This window comes from Macaca fascicularis, chromosome 10 (genome assembly GCF_037993035.2).
Source record: "Macaca fascicularis isolate 582-1 chromosome 10, T2T-MFA8v1.1".
In the NCBI taxonomy this organism is placed as follows: Eukaryota; Metazoa; Chordata; class Mammalia; order Primates; family Cercopithecidae; genus Macaca; species Macaca fascicularis.
Genome location: NC_088384.1, coordinates 34,107,947 through 34,125,983, shown reverse-complemented (window position 1 = coordinate 34,125,983; position 18,037 = coordinate 34,107,947). Strand labels below are relative to the sequence as shown.

At 49.3% G+C, this 18,037-nt stretch overlaps 1 protein-coding gene across 3 annotated transcripts; it reads left to right on the top strand.

Moving 5' to 3' along the window:
- Positions 1 to 1,452: 1,452 nt before the first annotated feature.
- Positions 1,453 to 16,373, top strand: PEX26 (peroxisomal biogenesis factor 26). Of its 3 annotated transcripts, XM_074004489.1 has the most exons (7): positions 1,453 to 1,592; positions 1,757 to 2,067; positions 2,640 to 2,724; positions 3,340 to 3,480; positions 8,366 to 8,661; positions 9,858 to 10,004; positions 13,345 to 16,373. In XM_074004489.1, the coding sequence occupies exons 4-7, from the start codon at positions 3,395 to 3,397 to the stop codon at positions 13,446 to 13,448; spliced, it is 633 nt and encodes a 210-aa protein (XP_073860590.1). In that variant the 5' UTR covers positions 1,453 to 1,592; positions 1,757 to 2,067; positions 2,640 to 2,724; positions 3,340 to 3,394; the 3' UTR covers positions 13,449 to 16,373. The 3 variants fall into 3 exon arrangements, with proteins under 3 accessions (XP_073860590.1, XP_073860589.1, XP_065378590.1); XM_074004488.1 differs by lacking the exon at positions 2,640 to 2,724; XM_065522518.2 differs by lacking the exon at positions 2,640 to 2,724 and having other exon boundaries at positions 1,453 to 2,067.
- The last annotated feature ends 1,664 nt before the right edge of the window (positions 16,374 to 18,037 follow it).

Genomic DNA, 18,037 nt, shown 5'->3' with positions numbered 1-18,037 from the left:
GCCCTACTCTGCTCTGCAGGGACAGAACTAAGTATGTTTTCTATTCAGGGCATGCACAGTCATTCCATGAGTGAGTTACACAATGTAAGATAAGGACATTGTGAAAAACAAAACTATACCATACATAATGCACTTTATAATAAAGTACTGGGAACAGAGTATGTGGTAAATTGTAACTATAATAATAATTTTAAACAGATCCACTAATCACACATTATTATATTCTGTTTCACTCGGGCTTTGCCTTGCTTCCCACTTTTGTACTAGGTCCTCTTGGCTTTAGTTTCTCCCCAGTTCTCTACCCTTTGAACTCTCTCCAAAGCTTCCCTAGAATTTTTGCTGTCCTAGAAATTAGACAGGCACCTGCTCACATCATACATCCCCTACCCTTGTCACCAGACATACACACATCCATCTTCTGGGCTTTCTGTTCTCTTGCGGAAAAGTCTGCAGGGGAAGCTGAGGCAGAACCAAGTCCACCAGATTCCGAGGAAAGATAAGTATGGACTCTGTAACCAGATAAAAGTGAAGCCACAACTTCACTTATTCCACAAATACTTTTTGACTACCTATAGATGGCACGCACTGTTCAAGGCGCTGAGGTTCCCACAGTGACAAAAGAGACAAAAACGTCTGCCTTTGTGAGTTTGTATCATAGTGGAAGGAAACAGACAAAAAAAGTAAGTAAAATATAGACACTGGTATGTAGATGGTGATAAACGATAACGAGAAATATAAAATAAGGACAGATTGGAAGTGACAACAGTGGGGAGGTAGAATTGGTATCTGCATTTAACGTTTTCTAACAACAAATCCAGGGTGGGGTACAAAGCAGTGAGAAAATGAGGCCCTTATGCTCAGTGCCCCCAACCCTGCGTCGGTGGGGTCACTATTCACTTTGGAACACTGCCCTTGGGACCAACATATTCTCAGTGATCCTTGTGAAGGTTTACACCCTAAGTCCCTCATCCTCACCAGGCAATATTTATTCTCCCAAAGCAAACTATGGAGGCAACGCGGAGAAAGTGTGAATTAATTCAAGACTAAGGTTGCCAAAATGTGTGATCAGCTCTGCCTCAGCCTTGACATTACATTACAGATTCCCTGATCGCCGCCGTCGCAGAAGCTCTGAATTGGAAGCGTGCATGTATTTGCAAATCCATTGCTGGCATTTCTTCCGTTAGCCTCCGCTGGAACTGGTTAGTGAAGATCCCTCCATTTCACAAGACAGCTTCAGTTTTGTTTCGTTTTGACTTCCCCACTCCGAAGCTGTAGCGCACTTTGTTTTCTCACGGAACAGGGGCGGCTTCCGGGGCGCGGCGTGCTGGGGGTTGTAGTCCACAATCTCCCGCCTGTTTCCGTTATAGAAGCCGATGGGCCGGGAGCTGCGGAACTACAACTCCTAGAGTACCCCGCGCCGCTGGGACGCCGTCCCCGCGCCGCTGGGACGCCGTGCGGCTGCGGGGCGGGGCGAGCGCAAAGATGTCCGCGCCCGCTGCTGGGAGGCGAGGTGAGAGTGTTTGACCGTAACCAGGCGCCCGGAGCTGAGGCAGTTCCTGCACGTGTCGCGGGGCCGGAGACGCTAGGGCCAGGTATTCCAAGGATGCAAGAATCCTGCAAATTCGACATGTAAACTGCTTCCTCAGCCTCCAGGCGAGCCCTGCCTTTGCCTCAGGCCCCTTCCTTTTCCTTCTCGGGGAATCGACCTCGGGAAGGGGTGTGGGCAAAGAGATGAGGACTCTCCCTTTTCGCCCAGGCCAACTCGGGATATCCCGGAGCCTCTGGGGAGGCGGTCACTCCGACGTCTGAGGACCTGGGCCTTGGGCCCGGACTCGTTATGAAGAGCGACTGCTCGACCTCTGCAGCCCCCTTCAGGGGGCTTGGGGGACCTCTGCGCAGCAGCGAGCCGGTGCGCGCGGCCCCGGCCCGGTCGCCGGCCGTGGACCTTCTGGAGGAGGCGGCCGACCTCCTGGTGGTGCACCTGGACTTCCGGGCGGCGCTGGAGACCTGCGAGCGGGCCTGGCAGAGTCTGGCCAACCACGCCCTGCCAGAGGAACCCGCGGGCACGTACGTGCTGGGCTCGGAAATGAACCGATTTCCGGGTGCTCTTATGGTGGGGCCCAAGGTCTCAGGAGTTCTGTCATTCCCAGATTGCCCACAAGGAGCTTTACACCTCGCTTTCATCAGTGGTTTGTCTCCGACAGGGTGGTTGCTCATCGTGTGCCAATTCTACAGAGGAGGGAAGTCGTATAACAAGAGCTTAGTGGCGAACCCACGGCCAATTATTTGCTCCTTGTTCCAGGGTAGAATGGCATGATGCGAAGGCTGAATGTGTATTAAGTGCTAAGTTCTGTCAGTAAGCAGGTGGTAAAAGTCCTCTCCCAGGTACCTCCGCCCCGCCCCGCCCCGCCCCGCCCAAGGTTGTTTATTCCTGACCTTGCGGATGATGGGGAATGGGGGTCATGGCAGGAGCAGTGTTCTGGTCCAATTGGAAGAATGGATTAAATAATTAATTCAGGGCCGGGCGCGCGGGGGCTTACGCCTGTAATCCCAGCACTTTGGGAGGCCGAGGCAGGAGGATTGCTTGAACCCAGGAGTTCGAGACCAGCCTGGGTAACATAATGAGCCCTCTTCTCTAGCACAAAGAAGAAAAAGAAAAGAATCCGGAGAAAAAAACCTTGGGCTTGCATTGCTCTTTCTAGTGCCACCAGCCTTGTCTGGCAGGTGAGAGCGTCATTTCTTTGCATTGTAAAGTTGGGTTAGGCCACTCCAGGGAGGTGTTAGGTAGAATAGCGAAAGCTGACCGCAGAGAAGGATGATCTGGAGAGCCCTGGCTGTGTTTTAGGGTACTGGGTGGAAGCTCATTTCAGTGAATGCAGAAGGCTTTGCTTCTCGGTGTCTGGAGGAACCTTACTAGGTGGTGCCTTTTAGCCAGCTGTGGAGTTGCTATACCTCCATTCAGCCAGAAACCTTGCTGCAAGCCCATTTGTTCACTGAGCAAACTTAGTTCCAGCTCTTTTTTGTCCCACACACCGGTGATGCGTGTTATTTCCCCCTCAGGATTACCCTTCCTCTTCATTTAAATCTGATTTCACTTGGATACAAAGAAGAACGTTGAGCAATAGCTGACTTGCCTCTTAAGAGGTTTACAGGAACTTTTAGTTCCTGGGGGAAAGGGCAGCCCATGAGACCAATTGTGAAGCCCATCTAAGTACTAACAGGGATGAGAGAGATGATGGCTGCTGAGTTGGGAGCTGGAGAGGAACAGTCCCAAGGTGGAGGTGGGCATGGAAATGGAGGGGAACCACTTCTAACTGAAATTGGTTTTTCTGCTGACAGCTCCTTGGAGGTGAAGTGCTCCCTGTGTGTTGTGGGGATCCAGGCCCTGGCAGAAATGGATCGGTGGCAAGAAGTCCTCTCCTGGGTCCTTCAGTATTACCAGGTCCCTGAAAAGCTACCCCCCAAAGTCCTGGAGCTGTGGTGAGTCGTCTTTGCTGACTCATCAGATCGTTTCAGAAACAAGAGGATTTGCATCTCCTCTCCGCAATCTGGGCCTAATACCTACTCTTTTCCCCTTCCCTACTATTGCCCTCCACATCTAATTCTTTCCCTTCACTTCTTCTTTTTTTCCTAGAGTTCCATACATAGCAATAAAGGATAAGGGAGGAGGAATTTAGGAGTAGAATAGATATAAAGAAGGGAGGGGACAGGGAATAGGAGTGACATGGGATGACAGAGTGGACCGAGCTGAAAGAGCAGCTTGCTACATCCTGGGAATTTCTAATTCTTAAAAAAAAAAGTTTTTTTGTTTTGTTTTGTTTTTTGTTTTTTTGAGATGGAGTCTCCCTGTGTTACCCAAGCTGGAGTGCAGTGGCGTGATCTCAGCTCACTGCAAGCTCAGCTTCCTGGGTTCACGCCATTTTCCTGCCTCAGCCTCCCAAGTAGCTGGGACTACAGGTACCTGCCACCATGCCCGGCTAATTTTTTTGTATTTTTAGTAGAGATGGGGTTTCACCGTGTTAGCCAGGACGTTCTCGATCTCCTCGGCCTCCCAAAGTGCTGGGATTACAGGTGTGAGCCACCATACCTGGCCAAAAAAAGCAAAGTTTTAAAAATTGACACTTGTAATTGTACATATTTTTGGGGTAAGTTTGACATTTCAATATATGCTGTGTATATGTTGTATAATGATCAAATCAGGGTAATTGGGATATCCATCACCTCATGCATTTATCATTTGTTTGTGATCAGAACATTCAAAAGCCTCTTTTCCAGCTATTTTGTAATATGCAATACCTTACTGTTAACTATAACCACCCTACTATGCAATAGAACACCACATCTTTTTTTTTTTTTTTTTTGAGACGGAGTCTCGCTCTGTCGCCCAGGCTGGAGTGCAGTGGCCGGATCTCAGCTCACTGCAAGCTCCGCCTCCCGGGTTTACGCCATTCTCCTGCCTCAGCCTCCCGAGTAGCTGGGACTACAGGCGCCCGCCACCTCGCCCGGCTAGTTTTTTTTTTGTATTTTTTTTTTAGTAGAGACGAGGTTTCACCGTGTTAGCCAGGATGGTCTCGATCTTCTGACCTCGTGATCCGCCCGTCTCGGCCTCCCAAAGTGCTGGGATTACAGGCTTGAGCCACCGCGCCCGGCCAGAACACCACATCTTATTCCCCCTATCCCATCGTAACTTTGAACCCATTGACAAACCTCTTTGTCTCCCTTTTCTTCCTTTCCCAGTCTCTGGTAACCACTGTTCTACTCTCTGCTTCTATAATACCAACTTTTTTTTTTTAAAGATTCACATGAGTGAAATCGTGTAGTATTTATCTTTCTCTGCCCGGCTTATTTCACTTAACCCGATGTCCCCCAGGTCCACCTGTGTTGTCATGAATGAAAAGATTTCATTCTTTTTCATGGCTGTATAGTATTCCATTACACACACACACACACACACACACACACACACACACACACTCTCTCACACTCACACACACTTTCTTTATCCATTCATCTATTGTTGGACACTTAGACTGATTCCATATCTTGGCCATTGTGAACAGTGCTGCATTAAACATGGGAGATAATGGATTGCTAGATCATGTGGTAGTTCTATTTTTGTTTTGTTCACCTGGCCATTCTTTTTTTTTTTTTTTAATTGAGACGGAGTCTCGCTCTGTCACCCAGGCTGGAGTGCAGTGGCCGGATCTCAGCTCACTGCAAGCTCCGCCTCCCGGATACACGCCATCTCCTGCCTCAGCCTCCCGAGTAGCTGGGACTACAGGCACCCGCCACCTCGCCTGGCTAGTTTTTTGTATTTTTTAGTAGAGACGGGGTTTCACCGTGTTAACCAGGATGGTCTCGATCTCCTGACCTCGTGATCCACCCGTCTCGGCCTCCCAAAGTGCTGGGATTACAGGCTTGAGCCACCGCGCCCGGCCACCTGGCCATTCTTGAGTTTATTTTGATGACACTCGGTGAGAGTTCCCTGTACCTAGAAGAAGGTGTTGGGACTCTTGGTGTTGAATGTGGCTTGTGCTGAAGACACAGGACCTGGTAGGGCAGCAAGAACTTGATCTCGGAATTGTGGAACTGCTTGACTGTCGGCTGGGGGCACTTGCTGGCTGCAATCTCCTCCACTTTCATGATCCGGATGGTGTAGGCCCTGGTCATGGTGCCAGGTGCCCATCTTGGTAGCACTGGGTGGTCAGGTCCCACTATTCTGCATTCATATTGTGGATGCTGCAGTAAGCGTCATAGTGTAGCCAAATGCCAAAGTTCTTCACTTGCAGGGGGATTTTTGGAACACCTGCCCAGTAGACACTTGCCCCTGAAGACTTCATCTTCTTTTTTTGTTTTGAGACGGAGTCTTGCACTGTTGCCCGGGCTGCGGCTCACTGCAACCTCTGCCTCCTGGGTTCAAGCAATTCTCCTGCCTTAGCCTCCCTAGTAGCTGGGATTACAGGTGCTCGCCACCATGCCTGGCTAATTTTTTGCATTTTTAGTAGAGACGGGGTTTCACTATGTTGGTCAGGCTGGTCTCGAACTCCCTACCTCATGATCCACCCACCTTGGCCTCCCAAAGTGCTGGGACTACAGGCGTGAGCCACCACGCCCGGCCAAGACTTGATCTTCTTTAGTTGAGATACAAAGTACCAGAAGCGGGACTTGGCAACAACTTGCTTAGGTGCAGAGATTTGCTGGCAGTAGAAGGGCAGCATTTGGGGGTGGGCAGGCGGCAGATACTCTTGCAGTGTGCCCAAGGCCTTCATGGCATTCTCTCAGCACTTGCCACCACTTGCAAAAGGAAGTGCCGTCTTTCCTATTTTGAATTTTTTAAAGGAACCTGCATTCTGGTTTCCATAATGGCTATACCAATTTACAGTCCTATTAGCAGTGTGTAAGTGCTCCCTTTCTCCACATCCGCACCCTCACCAACACTGATTTTCTTTTGCCTTTTTAATAAGAGCTGTTCTACCTGGAGCGAGGTGGTGTCTCAGTGTGGTTTTGATTGGCATTTCCCTGGTGATTAGTGGTGTTGAACATTTTTTCAGATACCTGTTGGCCGTGGTACATCTTCTTCTGAGAAATGAGAAATGTCTATTGAGGTCTTTTTCCCTTTTGAATCAGGTTTTTTTTTTTTTTCCTGCTGTTAAGTTCCTGATATATTCTGGATATTAACTCTTTGTCAGATGGATAGTTTGCAAATATTTTCTCCCATTCTGTAGGTTGTTTCTTCACTCTTAATTGCTTCCTTTGCTATGCAGAAGTTTTTAGTTTGACGTAATTTCATTTGTCCATTTTTGCTTTTCTTACCAGTGCTTTTAAGGTCTTACTTTAAAAAACCCTTGCTCAGCCCAGGGTTGTGAGGCATTTCTCCTTTGCTTTCTTCTAGCAGTTTCATAGTTTTGGATTTTACACTTCAGTCTTGAATCCATTTTGAGTTAATTTTTGTGTGTGGGGAAAGGTAGGGGTCTGGTCTCCTGCATAAGGATATCTGATTTTCCCAGCACCATTTATTGAAGAGACTGTCTACCCTGTGTGTGTTCTTGGCACCTTTGTTGCAAATCAGTTGGCTGTAGGTGCATGAATTTATTTCTGGGCTCTCTGTTCTGTTCTATTTTGTCTGTTTTTATGCCATACCATGAGAGCAGAACCATTCTGTTGTGGTTACTATTATAGCTTTGTGTAGTATAGTTTGAAGTCAGGTAATATGATACCTCCAGCTTTGTTCTTTTTGCCCACAACTGCTTTAGCCATTTGGGGTCTTTTGTGGTTCCATATGAATTTCGGGATTTTTGTTTCTTTCTCTTTTTTTTTTTTTTTTTTGTGAGACAGAGTCTTGCTGTGTCGCTCAGGCTAGACTGCAGTGGCGTGATCTCAGTTCACTGCAAGCTCTGCCTCCCAGGTTCACACCTTTCTCCTGCCTCAGCCTCCCAAGTAGCTGGGACTACAGGTGCCCGTCACCATGCCTGGCTAATTTTTTTGTATTTTTAGTAGAGACGGGGTTTCACCGTGTTAGCCACAATGGTCTCAATCTCCTGACCCCATGATCCGCCTGCCTCGGCCTCCCAAAGTGCTGGGATTACAGGTGTGAGCCACCGCGCCTGGCCAGGATTGTTTTTTCTATTTCTGTGAAGAATGCCATTGGTGTTTTGATAGAGATTGCATTAAATCTGTAGATGGCTTTGGGTATTTTAATAATATTCTTCCAATTTGTGAATGGACACGGGATATCGTTCCATTTTTTTGTGTCCCCTTCAACTTCTTTCATCAGGTTTTATAGTCTTCAGTGTAGAGATCTTTTACCACCTTGGTTTAATTTATTCCTAGGTATTTTTTTTTTGGTAGCTATTGTAAATGGAATTGTTTTCTTGGTCTCTTTTCCAGTGGTATATAAACGCTGTTTTTTTGTACATTGATTTTTGTATCCCACAACTTTACTGAATCCGTTTATTAGTTCTCTCTTTTGGTGGAGTCTTTAGGGTTTTCCGTATATAAGATCTTATTATCTGCAGACAGGGATAATTTTACTTCCTCCTTTCCGATTTGGATACCTTTTATTTCTTTCTGTTGCCTGATTGCTCTGGCTGTGACCTCCAGTACTCTGTTGAATAAAAAACGGTCAAAGTAGCCATCTTTGTCTTGCTCCTGATCTTAGAGGCAAGGCTTTCCGCTTCCCATTGAGTATGCTGTTAGTGATGGGTGTGTCCTGGCAAATTCCCATTAGCATCCACATTTCATCGGAAAGGGCTGGAGGGCACAGTGAGGAGGGGTTGGATAGGAGAAGCATAGTGGTCATGAGAAATGAACCAGTCATTGAGCACTGACTCTAATTTTGTTGGGATCGGGTTTTTGGGGACTGCAGCATTCTTTTATACAGCAAAATGCAAGAGCCTAGAGCTGTGCTGGATGTGGTGGGTGCCTGGCTCCAAGACCCAGCCAACCAAGACCTTCCAGAATATGGAGCCTTGGCAGAATTTCACGTGCAGCGGGTGCTGCTGCCTCTGGGCTGCTTGTCGGAGGCTGAGGAGCTAGTGGTGGGCTCTGCAGCTTTCGGTGAGGAGCGGCGACTGGATGTACTTCAGGCCATTCACACAGCGAGGCAGCAGCAGCAACAGGAACACTCAGGCTCTGAGGAGGCCCAGAAGCCAAACGAGGAAGGTAGGACATTATCCCTTTGTGGCCTCTGTAAAGTGGACTTGTGGCCTTGCACTGTACCTCAGGGTCCATCGTGAAACTCCTGGGAGCTTAGGAGCAGTTCTTTGTATAAATAATTCTTGAATCACAGAATAGGAGGCCTGTTGAGTTGCTTAACAAAGTGAAGCCCAGACCCTCTGAAGTTGGCAGTGGAAGGAGAATCTCCACATGGGAAGGTGTTGCTGGGTCTTGGGACCTTGACTTGTCTTTTGAAAGTCATCTTTCCGCTGGAGTCCTCTGACAAGGTCTCTTGCTTCCACCATGGTCTGGGTGGGATGTCCTTCCTCCTTTAAATGCTGGCCCCAATACAGACGCAGCTGAGATCTGCTGGGATAGCCAGAGGAATATAAGAAACTAATTTGCAGACCCTTTCCCTGGTCCCTGAATCTTTTCTGCCCTTCTCCTTGAGTAATGATCTAGTCTAGCTGTGAATACTTCCATGGACAGAAAGTCACCATCTCTTTCTTTTTGAGACGGAGTCTCGCTCTGTCGCCCAGGCTGGAGTGCAGTAGCGCGATCTCGGCTCACTGTGCTCACTGCAACCTCCGCCTCCCAGTTCAAGTGCTTCTCCTGCCTCAGCTTCCCGAGTAGCTGGGACTACAGGTGCCTGCCACCGCGCCTGGCTAATTTTTTGTATTTTTAGTAGACTGGGTTTCACTGTGTTAGCCAGGATGGTCTCGATCTCCTGACCTCATGATCTGACCTCGTGACCCACCCGCCTTGGCTTCCCAAAAGTGCTGGGATTACTGGCGTGAGCCACCACGCCGGCCTTTTTTTTTGAGACAAGTTTCACTCTTGTTGCCCAAGTTGGAGTGCAATGGCACGATCTTACTGCTTACTGCAGCCTCCACCTCCCAGGTTCAAATGATTCTTGTGCCTCAGCCTCCCAAGTAGCTGGGACTACAGGCACACGTGGCCATGCCCGGCTAATTTTTTGAATTTTTAGTAGAAACGGGGTTTCACCATGTTAGCTAGGCTGGTCTTGAACTCCTGACCTCTGCTGATCCGCCCGCCTCGGTCTCGCCTCCCAGAGTGCTGGGATTACAGGCGTGAGCCACTGCGCCCAGCCTGCTCAGCTCTTAGAAGCAAGCGCAGAGGTTGGGGTCAGGGAAGCTGATTCCCGTGACTCCCCTGAAGCTGTGCTCTGTCTCCCTGGCCAGGCTCTGTCTCCCACAAGTTCCTGTCACTACCGATGTTGGTTCGCCAGCTTTGGGACTCTGCGGTGAGCCACTTCTTTTCTCTGCCCTTCAAAAAGAGCCTTCTGGCTGCCTTGATCCTCTGTCTCCTGGTGGTGAGGTTTGATCCAGGTAAGTGGTGGAGACTCTTCCCCCCTCCTTCCTGGGAAGGGGTTGTTGTCAGGGCTGGGCCTGTGGGAGTGGGTGTTTGTCAGTACTCCTGTCAGAGTCCTACTGGGAATGGGGGCCTCTCCTATGACATTTCCCCCTTAGTCTGTTCCACAAGGAGGAATTGCTAGACTGGGGCACGAGTCAGCCCCACCCAGAAGGAGAGGCCAGTCCTGGAGTCTGTGAGAGCAGCCGGGAGAAAGTCCACTTGGCTCTGCTGACTCCTGAACATGGACTGAGTCATAGCCCTCCACTTTTTCTAGGGCTGACCTCTGACCGGAACCTCAGAATTTAAAAAAACTTCCCCTCGGCCAGGCGCGGTGGCTCACGCCTGTAATCCCAGCTCTTTGGGAGGCTGAGGCAGGCAGATCACAAGGTCAGGAGATAGAGACCAGTGTGGCCAACATTATAAAATCCCGTCTCTACTAAAGGTACAAAAAAAATTAGCCAGGCGTAGTGGCACGTGCCTGTAGTCCCAGCTACTTGGGAGGTTGAGGCAGGAGAGTAGCTTGAACCCAGGAGGCAGAGATTGCAGTGAGCCAAGATTCCGCTGCTGCACTCCAGCCTGGGTGACAGAGCAAGACTCTGTCTCAAAAAAAATAAATAAATAAACTTCCCCTCATCAGAATGTCTACAAAAGTGTTAATTCAAGTATTAATGTCTAATGAAGTGTTAATTCGAAACAAGTTGTAAATGAAAAACTCATACCTTTTAGAAAATGTGGAAAATAGGCTGGACATGGTGGCTCATGCCTATAATCCCAGGACTTTGGGAGGCCGAGGCGGGTGGATCACCTGAGGTCAGGAGTTTGAGACCAGCCTGGCCAACATGGTGAAACCCCCTCTCTACTAAAAATACAAAAATTAGCTGGGTGTGGTGGTGTGTGCCTGTAATCCCAGCAACTAGGGAGGCTGAGGCAGGGAGCATTGCTTGAACCTGGGAGGTGGAGGTTGCAGTGAGCTGAGATTGCGCCGTTGCCCTCCAGCCTAGGTGACAGGGCGAAACTGTCTCAAAAAAGAAAAAACAATGTGGAAAATAGAGAAAAGTATAAAGAAAGGCACAGAAATCTGCTACTCTGCTATGCTTTCAGTCTGTTTCTGTGGATATAGAGATTGTAGGCAGTTACATGTCATACATATGCTTTCAAGCATGGCCTTAAATGGCTAAATATTCCAGTTCCCAGGAATGCCCCTAAGTAATTTAACAACCCATGTTTTTGAACATTTGGGTGGTTCTGTTTTCTGCCTGGCTGTGAAGAAGGAATGAGCTCCCTAAGTGATATTTGGGAACAACCCTGGTGATTTCCTGAGGATTGACCCCTCAGGTGCATGAGGCCAAACTTAGGCACTCGCTCTTTTAGGTTTTTTTGTGTTACTCAATGTGAGTTATGTTCTAATCTCTACTCTTCTCTTTTTTTTCTTTTTTTTTTTGAGGCGGAGTCTTGCTCTGTCGCCCAGGCTGGAGTGCAGTGGCCGGATCTCAGCTCACTGCAAGCTCCGCCTCCTGGGTTTACGCCATTCTCCTGCCTCAGCCTCCCAAGTAGCTGGAACTACAGGCACCTGCCACCACTCCCGGCTAGTTTTATGTATTTTTTAGTAGTGACGGGGTTTCACCATGTTAGCCAGGATGGTCTCAATCTCCTGACCTCGTGATCCGCGCGTCTCGGCCTCCCAAAGTGCTGGGATTACAGGCTTGAGCCACCGAGCCCGGCATCTACTCTTCTCATGAATTTAGGCTTAGAATATGATTAAGTTTCAAAATTTAAGAGGAAATCAGAAACCCTTCAAATGGTTCGTCTGTTTTGAGAACTGCCATTTATTAACTTAGTCTTTAGATTCTTCCTGTTTCCCCATTTCTCTTTCTCTTATTCAGTGAGCTTTTTTAAAAAAAAAATTTATTTATTAATTTTAATTTTAATTTAATTAATTAATTAATTAATTAATTTTTTTGAGACAGGGTCTTTCTCTGTTGCCCAGGCTGGAGTGTACCAGCGTGATCTTGGCTCATTGCAACCTCTGCTTCCTAGGCTCAAGCAATCTTCTCTCCTCTGCCTCCCAAGTAACTGGGACTACACACGCCTGCCGCCACGCCCTGCTAATTTTTTTTGTTTTTTTTTTTTTTAGAGACAGAGTCTTGCTTTGTTGCCCAGGCTGGAGTGCAATGGCGTGATCTTGGCTCACTGCAAGCTCTGCCTCCTGGCTTCACGCCATTCTCCTGCCTCAGCCTCCCGAGTAGCTGGGACTACAGGCGCCCGCCACCATGCCCGGCTAATTTTTTGTACTTTTAGTAAAACGGGGTTTCACCGTGTTAGCCAGGATGGTCTCAAACTCCTGACCTCGTGATCCGCCCGCCTCAGCCTCCCAAAGTGCTGGGATTGCAGGCATGAGCCACCACGCCCGGCCTAATTTTTTATTTTTATTTCTGAGACAGAGTCTTGTTCTGTTGCCCAGGCTAGAATGTTGCCCAGGTTGCAGTGGTGCACTGCAACCTCCACCTCCTGGGTTCAAGCGATTCTCCTGCCTCAGTCTCCCAAGTAGCTGAGATTACAGGCACATACCGCCATGCCTGGCTACATTTTGTATTTTTAGTTGAGACGGAGTTTCGCCATGTTTGCCAGACTGGTCTCCAACTTTTGGCCTTAAGTGATCCTCCCACCTCAGCCTCCCACAGTGCTGGGATTATAGGCATGAGCCACCATGCCCAGCCAGTGAGGTTTCCTTCACATAGCTCAGAGGTGTCTTTCTAACCTGTCTGCTGAACGCTGAGCAGAGATCCCCCGTGGATGGCTCTGTTTGCTTTACAAAGAAGTCACGAGTTAGCTCTCGGAATGCTTAGTATCATCAGCGTTCATCCCTGGCCACCTCCTGACTGATACAGATTTAGAAATTCTTTGTGATTCTTTAGGGTTCCTGTAAGCCCTTTAGTCTCGTAAACCCTGGTCTCCTAGTGGGGATGGCATGAGGACATTTGAGCCTGCTCTTTCCAAGGCTGCTTCAGAAGGGCCTGGCCCAGTGGCCCTGACCCTCAGCAGCAGGCCCGACTCATTGGAGCGATGATGCTGAGGGGAGGAGAAACTGCACCTGCAGGCTGAGGCGGGAGGATCACTTGAGCCCAGGAGATTCAGACTGCAGTGAGCCGAACACGGACTGTACTGTACTCCAGCCTAGGCAGCAGAGCGAGGCCCTGCCTCTAAAAAAACAAAACAACTACGTGTAATGGGTGGTGGGGTCTCCCAGGCTGGGAGATGGCAGAGTGACAGGTGAGAGGGGCAGGACGTTCACAGTAGTTTCCCTCTGCCCTGCAGCTTCCCCTTCCTCCCTGCCCTTCCTCTACAAGCTGGCCCAGCTCTTCCGCTGGATCCGGAAGGCTGCATCTTCTCGCCTCTACCAGCTCCGCATCCGTGACTGAGGGTCCCTGTGCACCACAGCCTCTCTGCTCCTCACGTCTGCGGCAACAGAAGCAGAGCAACAGAGCGACACATCCACAGGCGCCCCTGGGGAAATGGGATCAGCCTAATCTCGCAGAGTGCACTGTGTCTTGCTGCCTGGGTGCCCTCTCCTTTGCACCCCAGTTTGGCTGGTCGTGGTAGATGATGTGGAAACAAAGCGGGACCAGCAGACACAGCACCTCCAGAACAGTGCCCCTTGAAAAAGAGGGGTTTGGGGACAGGGACTGTGTCCATGAAACATTCCATCTTCTCAGCAAAGGCAAGGGGTTGGTTCTTCAGGTCAGGATGTTAACGGAGCTGGAAGTTCAGAAAAAGCCTGGTGGAGTGACCCTCGGCCTTTCACTTCTTGAGAAACATACTTCTTTGCTGGGCATGGTGACTCATGCCTGTAATCCCAGCAGTTTGGGAGGGTGAGGCGGGTGGATCACTTGAGGCCAGGAGTTCAAAACCGGCCTGGCCAACATGGTGAAACCCTGCCTCTACTAAAAATACAAAAATTAGCCAGGTGTGGTGCATGCCTGTAGTCCCAGCTACTCAGGAGGCTGAGGCACAAGAATCACTTGAGCCAGGGAGGCAAAGGTTGCAGTGAGCCGAGATTGTGCTACCGCACTCTCTCAAAACAAACAAACATGCCGCACAGGACAGTACCTTAATTAGCTAGAGTGCGATCTGAGAGGGCCTCTTCTTGCCTGGGCTGTGCTCCCCAGAGCTGATCTAATTCTGTATCGAGATGCTGCTCCCATGGTCTTGCCACGCGCTTGAAGCTCTGGGAGCCTTCTTACCGTTCAGACTGGGGCGTGGTTTTCAGAACCACTCGGTTGACTACTGAAAACCAAGTGAGCCTTACAGCTCTTATCGCTGGGTAAAGTGATCTTGCCTGGTGCCTCTTGGTCTTCAGCTCAATTTTCCAGGTTGTCCTGGCCAAGCCTTGCTGTGTTACGCTCAGTGCCTCTTTCCACTCTTTCCCCGCCAGCCCCTCCCTCCCGCCCTGCAAATTGTCCATTGGCTATTTCACCAGGTTCTGCTTGTATCCTTGCCTCCTTGGTACACACCATTGCAGGTTCTTCCCTTTCTGTGTCCCATTGTCCTAGTTATGTTCTGTTGTTTGTGTAATGCCCAAATTTTTCTGCTCGTGTGGCCTTGAAAAGTAGGCCAGCCTCAGAGACTGCTGAGCTGAAAATGGAACTGAGTAATCAGGTGAGCTGGAAGGGATGTGGGGGCGGGGCAGAGGAGAGACATGGGTTTTGAAGGCAGTGAACAATAAAACCTTAGGGAGGTGGCACCGAGGCCTTAGCGTATGAGGAGCTGAAATGTTTCGGTGTTGTTTTCTTACCAGCCACAAGCATCTTACGAGTTTCTGTGCAGGGAAGCATAGAGTACTGCTGTGCTGTCAGGGTGAAGAAGGGCTTTTGGCAGGGGCTGGCCTTTCTGTACCCAGAGGCCAAGCAGGCTGCCCTGCACCGTGTCGTTGGTTGGTGCTGATGCCAAAAATACAGAAGGTGCTTGCTAGCTTTGGTACATTTTTGGGGGTTGCCAGTCAACAACTTTTCTTTAGAAAAATGGGTAAAGTAGGCCGGGCGCGGTGGCTCAAGCCTGTAATCCTAGCACTTTGGGAGGCCGAGACGGGCAGATCACGAGGTCAGGAGATCGAGACCATCCTGGCTAACACCGTGAAACCCCGTCTCTACTAAAAATACAAAAAATTAGCCGGGCGAGGTGGCGGGCGCCTGTAGTCCCAGCTACACGGGAGGCTGAGGCAGGAGAATGGCGGGAACCCGGGAGGCGGAGCTTGCAGTGAGCTGAGATCCGGCCACTGCACTCCAGCCTGGGCGACAGCGAGACTCCGTCTCAAAAAAAAAAAAAAGAAAAAAGAAAAATGGGTAAAGTAGGTAAACTTCACAGGCCCCTTAGAATTAAATCCCTAGGGCATGGTTCAAGTCTGTAGGAAGCAAATCTATGCTTTTTTATATGGGCTTTTAAGTAGAGCTTAGAACCCTGGGGGGAGAAGGGCAGTCAGGTGAGGTTTGAGATTCCTTCTATAGAATGATTTCTTAAAATGAAAATCTGGGCCCACTTACTACCCTAGATAAACCGCTTCAGTGGCTTCCCATGGCTCACAGGGTAACATCTAAATTCTTCATGGAATTGAAGGCCTCTGTGTGCTGCTTTTGGCTAACACCTCCCCTTGGATGTGGGGCCCCAGTTCATTATATGCACGGCCTTCCAGCTGCCCACCATCACAGCTACAGCACGCTCCCCTTGGGCCTCTGTGCCTTGGCTCACACTGTTCCTGCTGAAGGCCTAGCACCTGCTCTCGGCCTGGTGAGCCCCGCCACCTTCCAGGCTTACTCAAAGAATTCTTTCCGTGCCCCGCCCCCCCCGTGTCCTAGGCCCTGTTTCATGTCCCTTCTGTGATAGTGAACCCATGGTCTTGTAATTGTGAACTTCTTTGTTGCCACTTCGAAGTTGGTGAGTGCTCGTTGCAGATGCATCCAAGATGGGTAATCTGTGTATTAACAGTGGACGTGTTGATTGTTTCTGCAGGGTTCTGAAGCATGCAACATAGAACAGATACCTTTACATTTAGGGGTGCTAAGGAAAGCAGGAACCAGTAATCCTCTCCTGTGGTTGGATGGGAGGCTTGGGAGAGGGGTGGAATGGAGAGGAAACAGGCTACTATTGGCCAGCCTGGGGTGGAGGTGGGTGCAAGCAGGACAGATAGTGCCTTGGGGGTGGGGGGCGGAGGCTTTGCCTCTAGAAAGGGGCTAGAAGGGATGAGGAAAGAGCTCATAGCTTCATGCAGGTGATCCCTGTTCTTCTGCATGTGTGTGTTTGCACATGAGTGTATGTAGACCACAGACCATTAAAAAATACGGAATTCAAAAGTAAGTTACAAAAGGGTATTCATGGAAAATAAAGTCTTTTTTTTCAGTGTTGCTATGTTTCCCAGGCTGGACCCAAACTCCTGGGCTGGAGCAGTTCTCCCCCTCAGCCTCTGGAGTAGCTGGGCCTACAGGTGTGCACTGCCACACCCAGCTAATAAAATCTCTTTCTACTCCCACTGTCTATTCCCGTTTCGTGCCCAGAGGCAACCCCTGCCAGTCTGTTTATCCCTCCAGATACAGTCTCTGATAGTAAGCTTTTCTTTCTCATACACTAATGATAGTAGTCACATACACTACACACACTGTGCCACATTTTTTTTAACTCTCTCGGCTGGGCGCAGTGGCTCACACCTGTAATCCCAGCACTTTGGGAGGCCGAGGTGGGTGGATCACCTGAGGTCAGGAGTTCAAGATCAGCATGGCCAACATGGTGAAACCCCGTCTCTACTAAAAATACAAAAAAATCAGGCACGGTGATGGGCACCTGTAATCCCAGTTATTCAGGAGGCTGAGGCAGGAGAATCGCTTGAGCCCAGGAGGCAGGGATTGCAGTGAGTGCACTCCAGCCTGGGCAACAAAGAGTGAAACTTGGTCTCAGAAACAAAACAAAACACAAAAACCTTTCTCAGTCCCAGCATATGTGGAGCAGCCTCATTCTTCATACCTGTGTGTCATTCCATTGCGTGATGGGGTCACAGAGCACAGACCTGGTGCCCTTTTCCTTTTTAATGTGTGGAAACCCCTCCATTCTTTCCAAAGCCTACAAGCACAGCAGCCCCAAGTTTAGGGTGAACAGTAGTGGTCAGAGCTCTTTACTGTTACTTTTGGGCAAACGCAAACCAGCCTGGCAACCACCACTGCCACGGAGGGGAGATGACAACAGGCCATTTCACACTCTGGACGTTCAGTTTCTTTCTAAATCTAGAATGGCACTCGGGTATCCTCTGCCATCCACTGAAAGCAGCCCAAGGAACTGTCAGAGAAAGTCATGACATGAACTGAGTAGGGCACCTCCCTGTGCCGTCATCTGCTTTCCTCCCTCCCAGCACGGAAAAGCCGTGGCGCTGATGGACTTTGACCTGGCACCCACAGATGGGGCCTGTGGGAATTCTACTGATTTACTCTCTGGCCTAGTCAGGCAGCCCAGCTGTGGCCTGACCAAAGTCTGCCTCACCGCCCTGGCCTGGCACCTTTGGGAGCTGAATACGTGGAGTGTTAACCAGAAAAATTTCTGGCCCTTTAGCCTTGCTGCCTCTGGAAATGTCAGTGTTTTGGGCTGGTAGGAAGCTACAGGACAGACAGTGGGCACAGTGCCTAGCAGCCTGTCACGTCACCCCCCGCCACCCCGCCTCTGCATTCCTCCTGCCGTGGTGTAGGGGTCCAGACATTGTTTGCCACCTCTAGGCCTCTTGATAAAACAGCAAATATTTTTCTTGTGTTAAAGCAATGCATGTATATTTTAGAAAATATTAATTGCATAGAAGGAAATACAGGACTCGTGATCCCACCACTCAGAAATAATTACTATTAATACTGGTTGATTTTCTTTCAGCTTTTTTTCCCTAATTAATTAATTCCTTTTTCCTGCAACTCCTGCTTCAGAGACTTTTTTTTTTTTTTTTTTTTAACATCCAGCTTGCCATGGTGGCTCACGCCTGTAATCT

Excerpts from the sequence above, each read along its gene's own strand:
- PEX26 (XM_074004488.1), top strand. The coding sequence starts at position 1,838 with ATGAAGAGCGACTGCTCGACCTCTGCAGCCCCCTTCAGGGGGCTTGGG. Across the intron at positions 2,068-3,339 it reads CCAGAGGAACCCGCGGGCAC|CTCCTTGGAGGTGAAGTGCT; the intron begins GTACGTGCTGGG and ends TTCTGCTGACAG. Across the intron at positions 10,005-13,344 it reads GGTGGTGAGGTTTGATCCAG|CTTCCCCTTCCTCCCTGCCC; the intron begins GTAAGTGGTGGA and ends TCTGCCCTGCAG.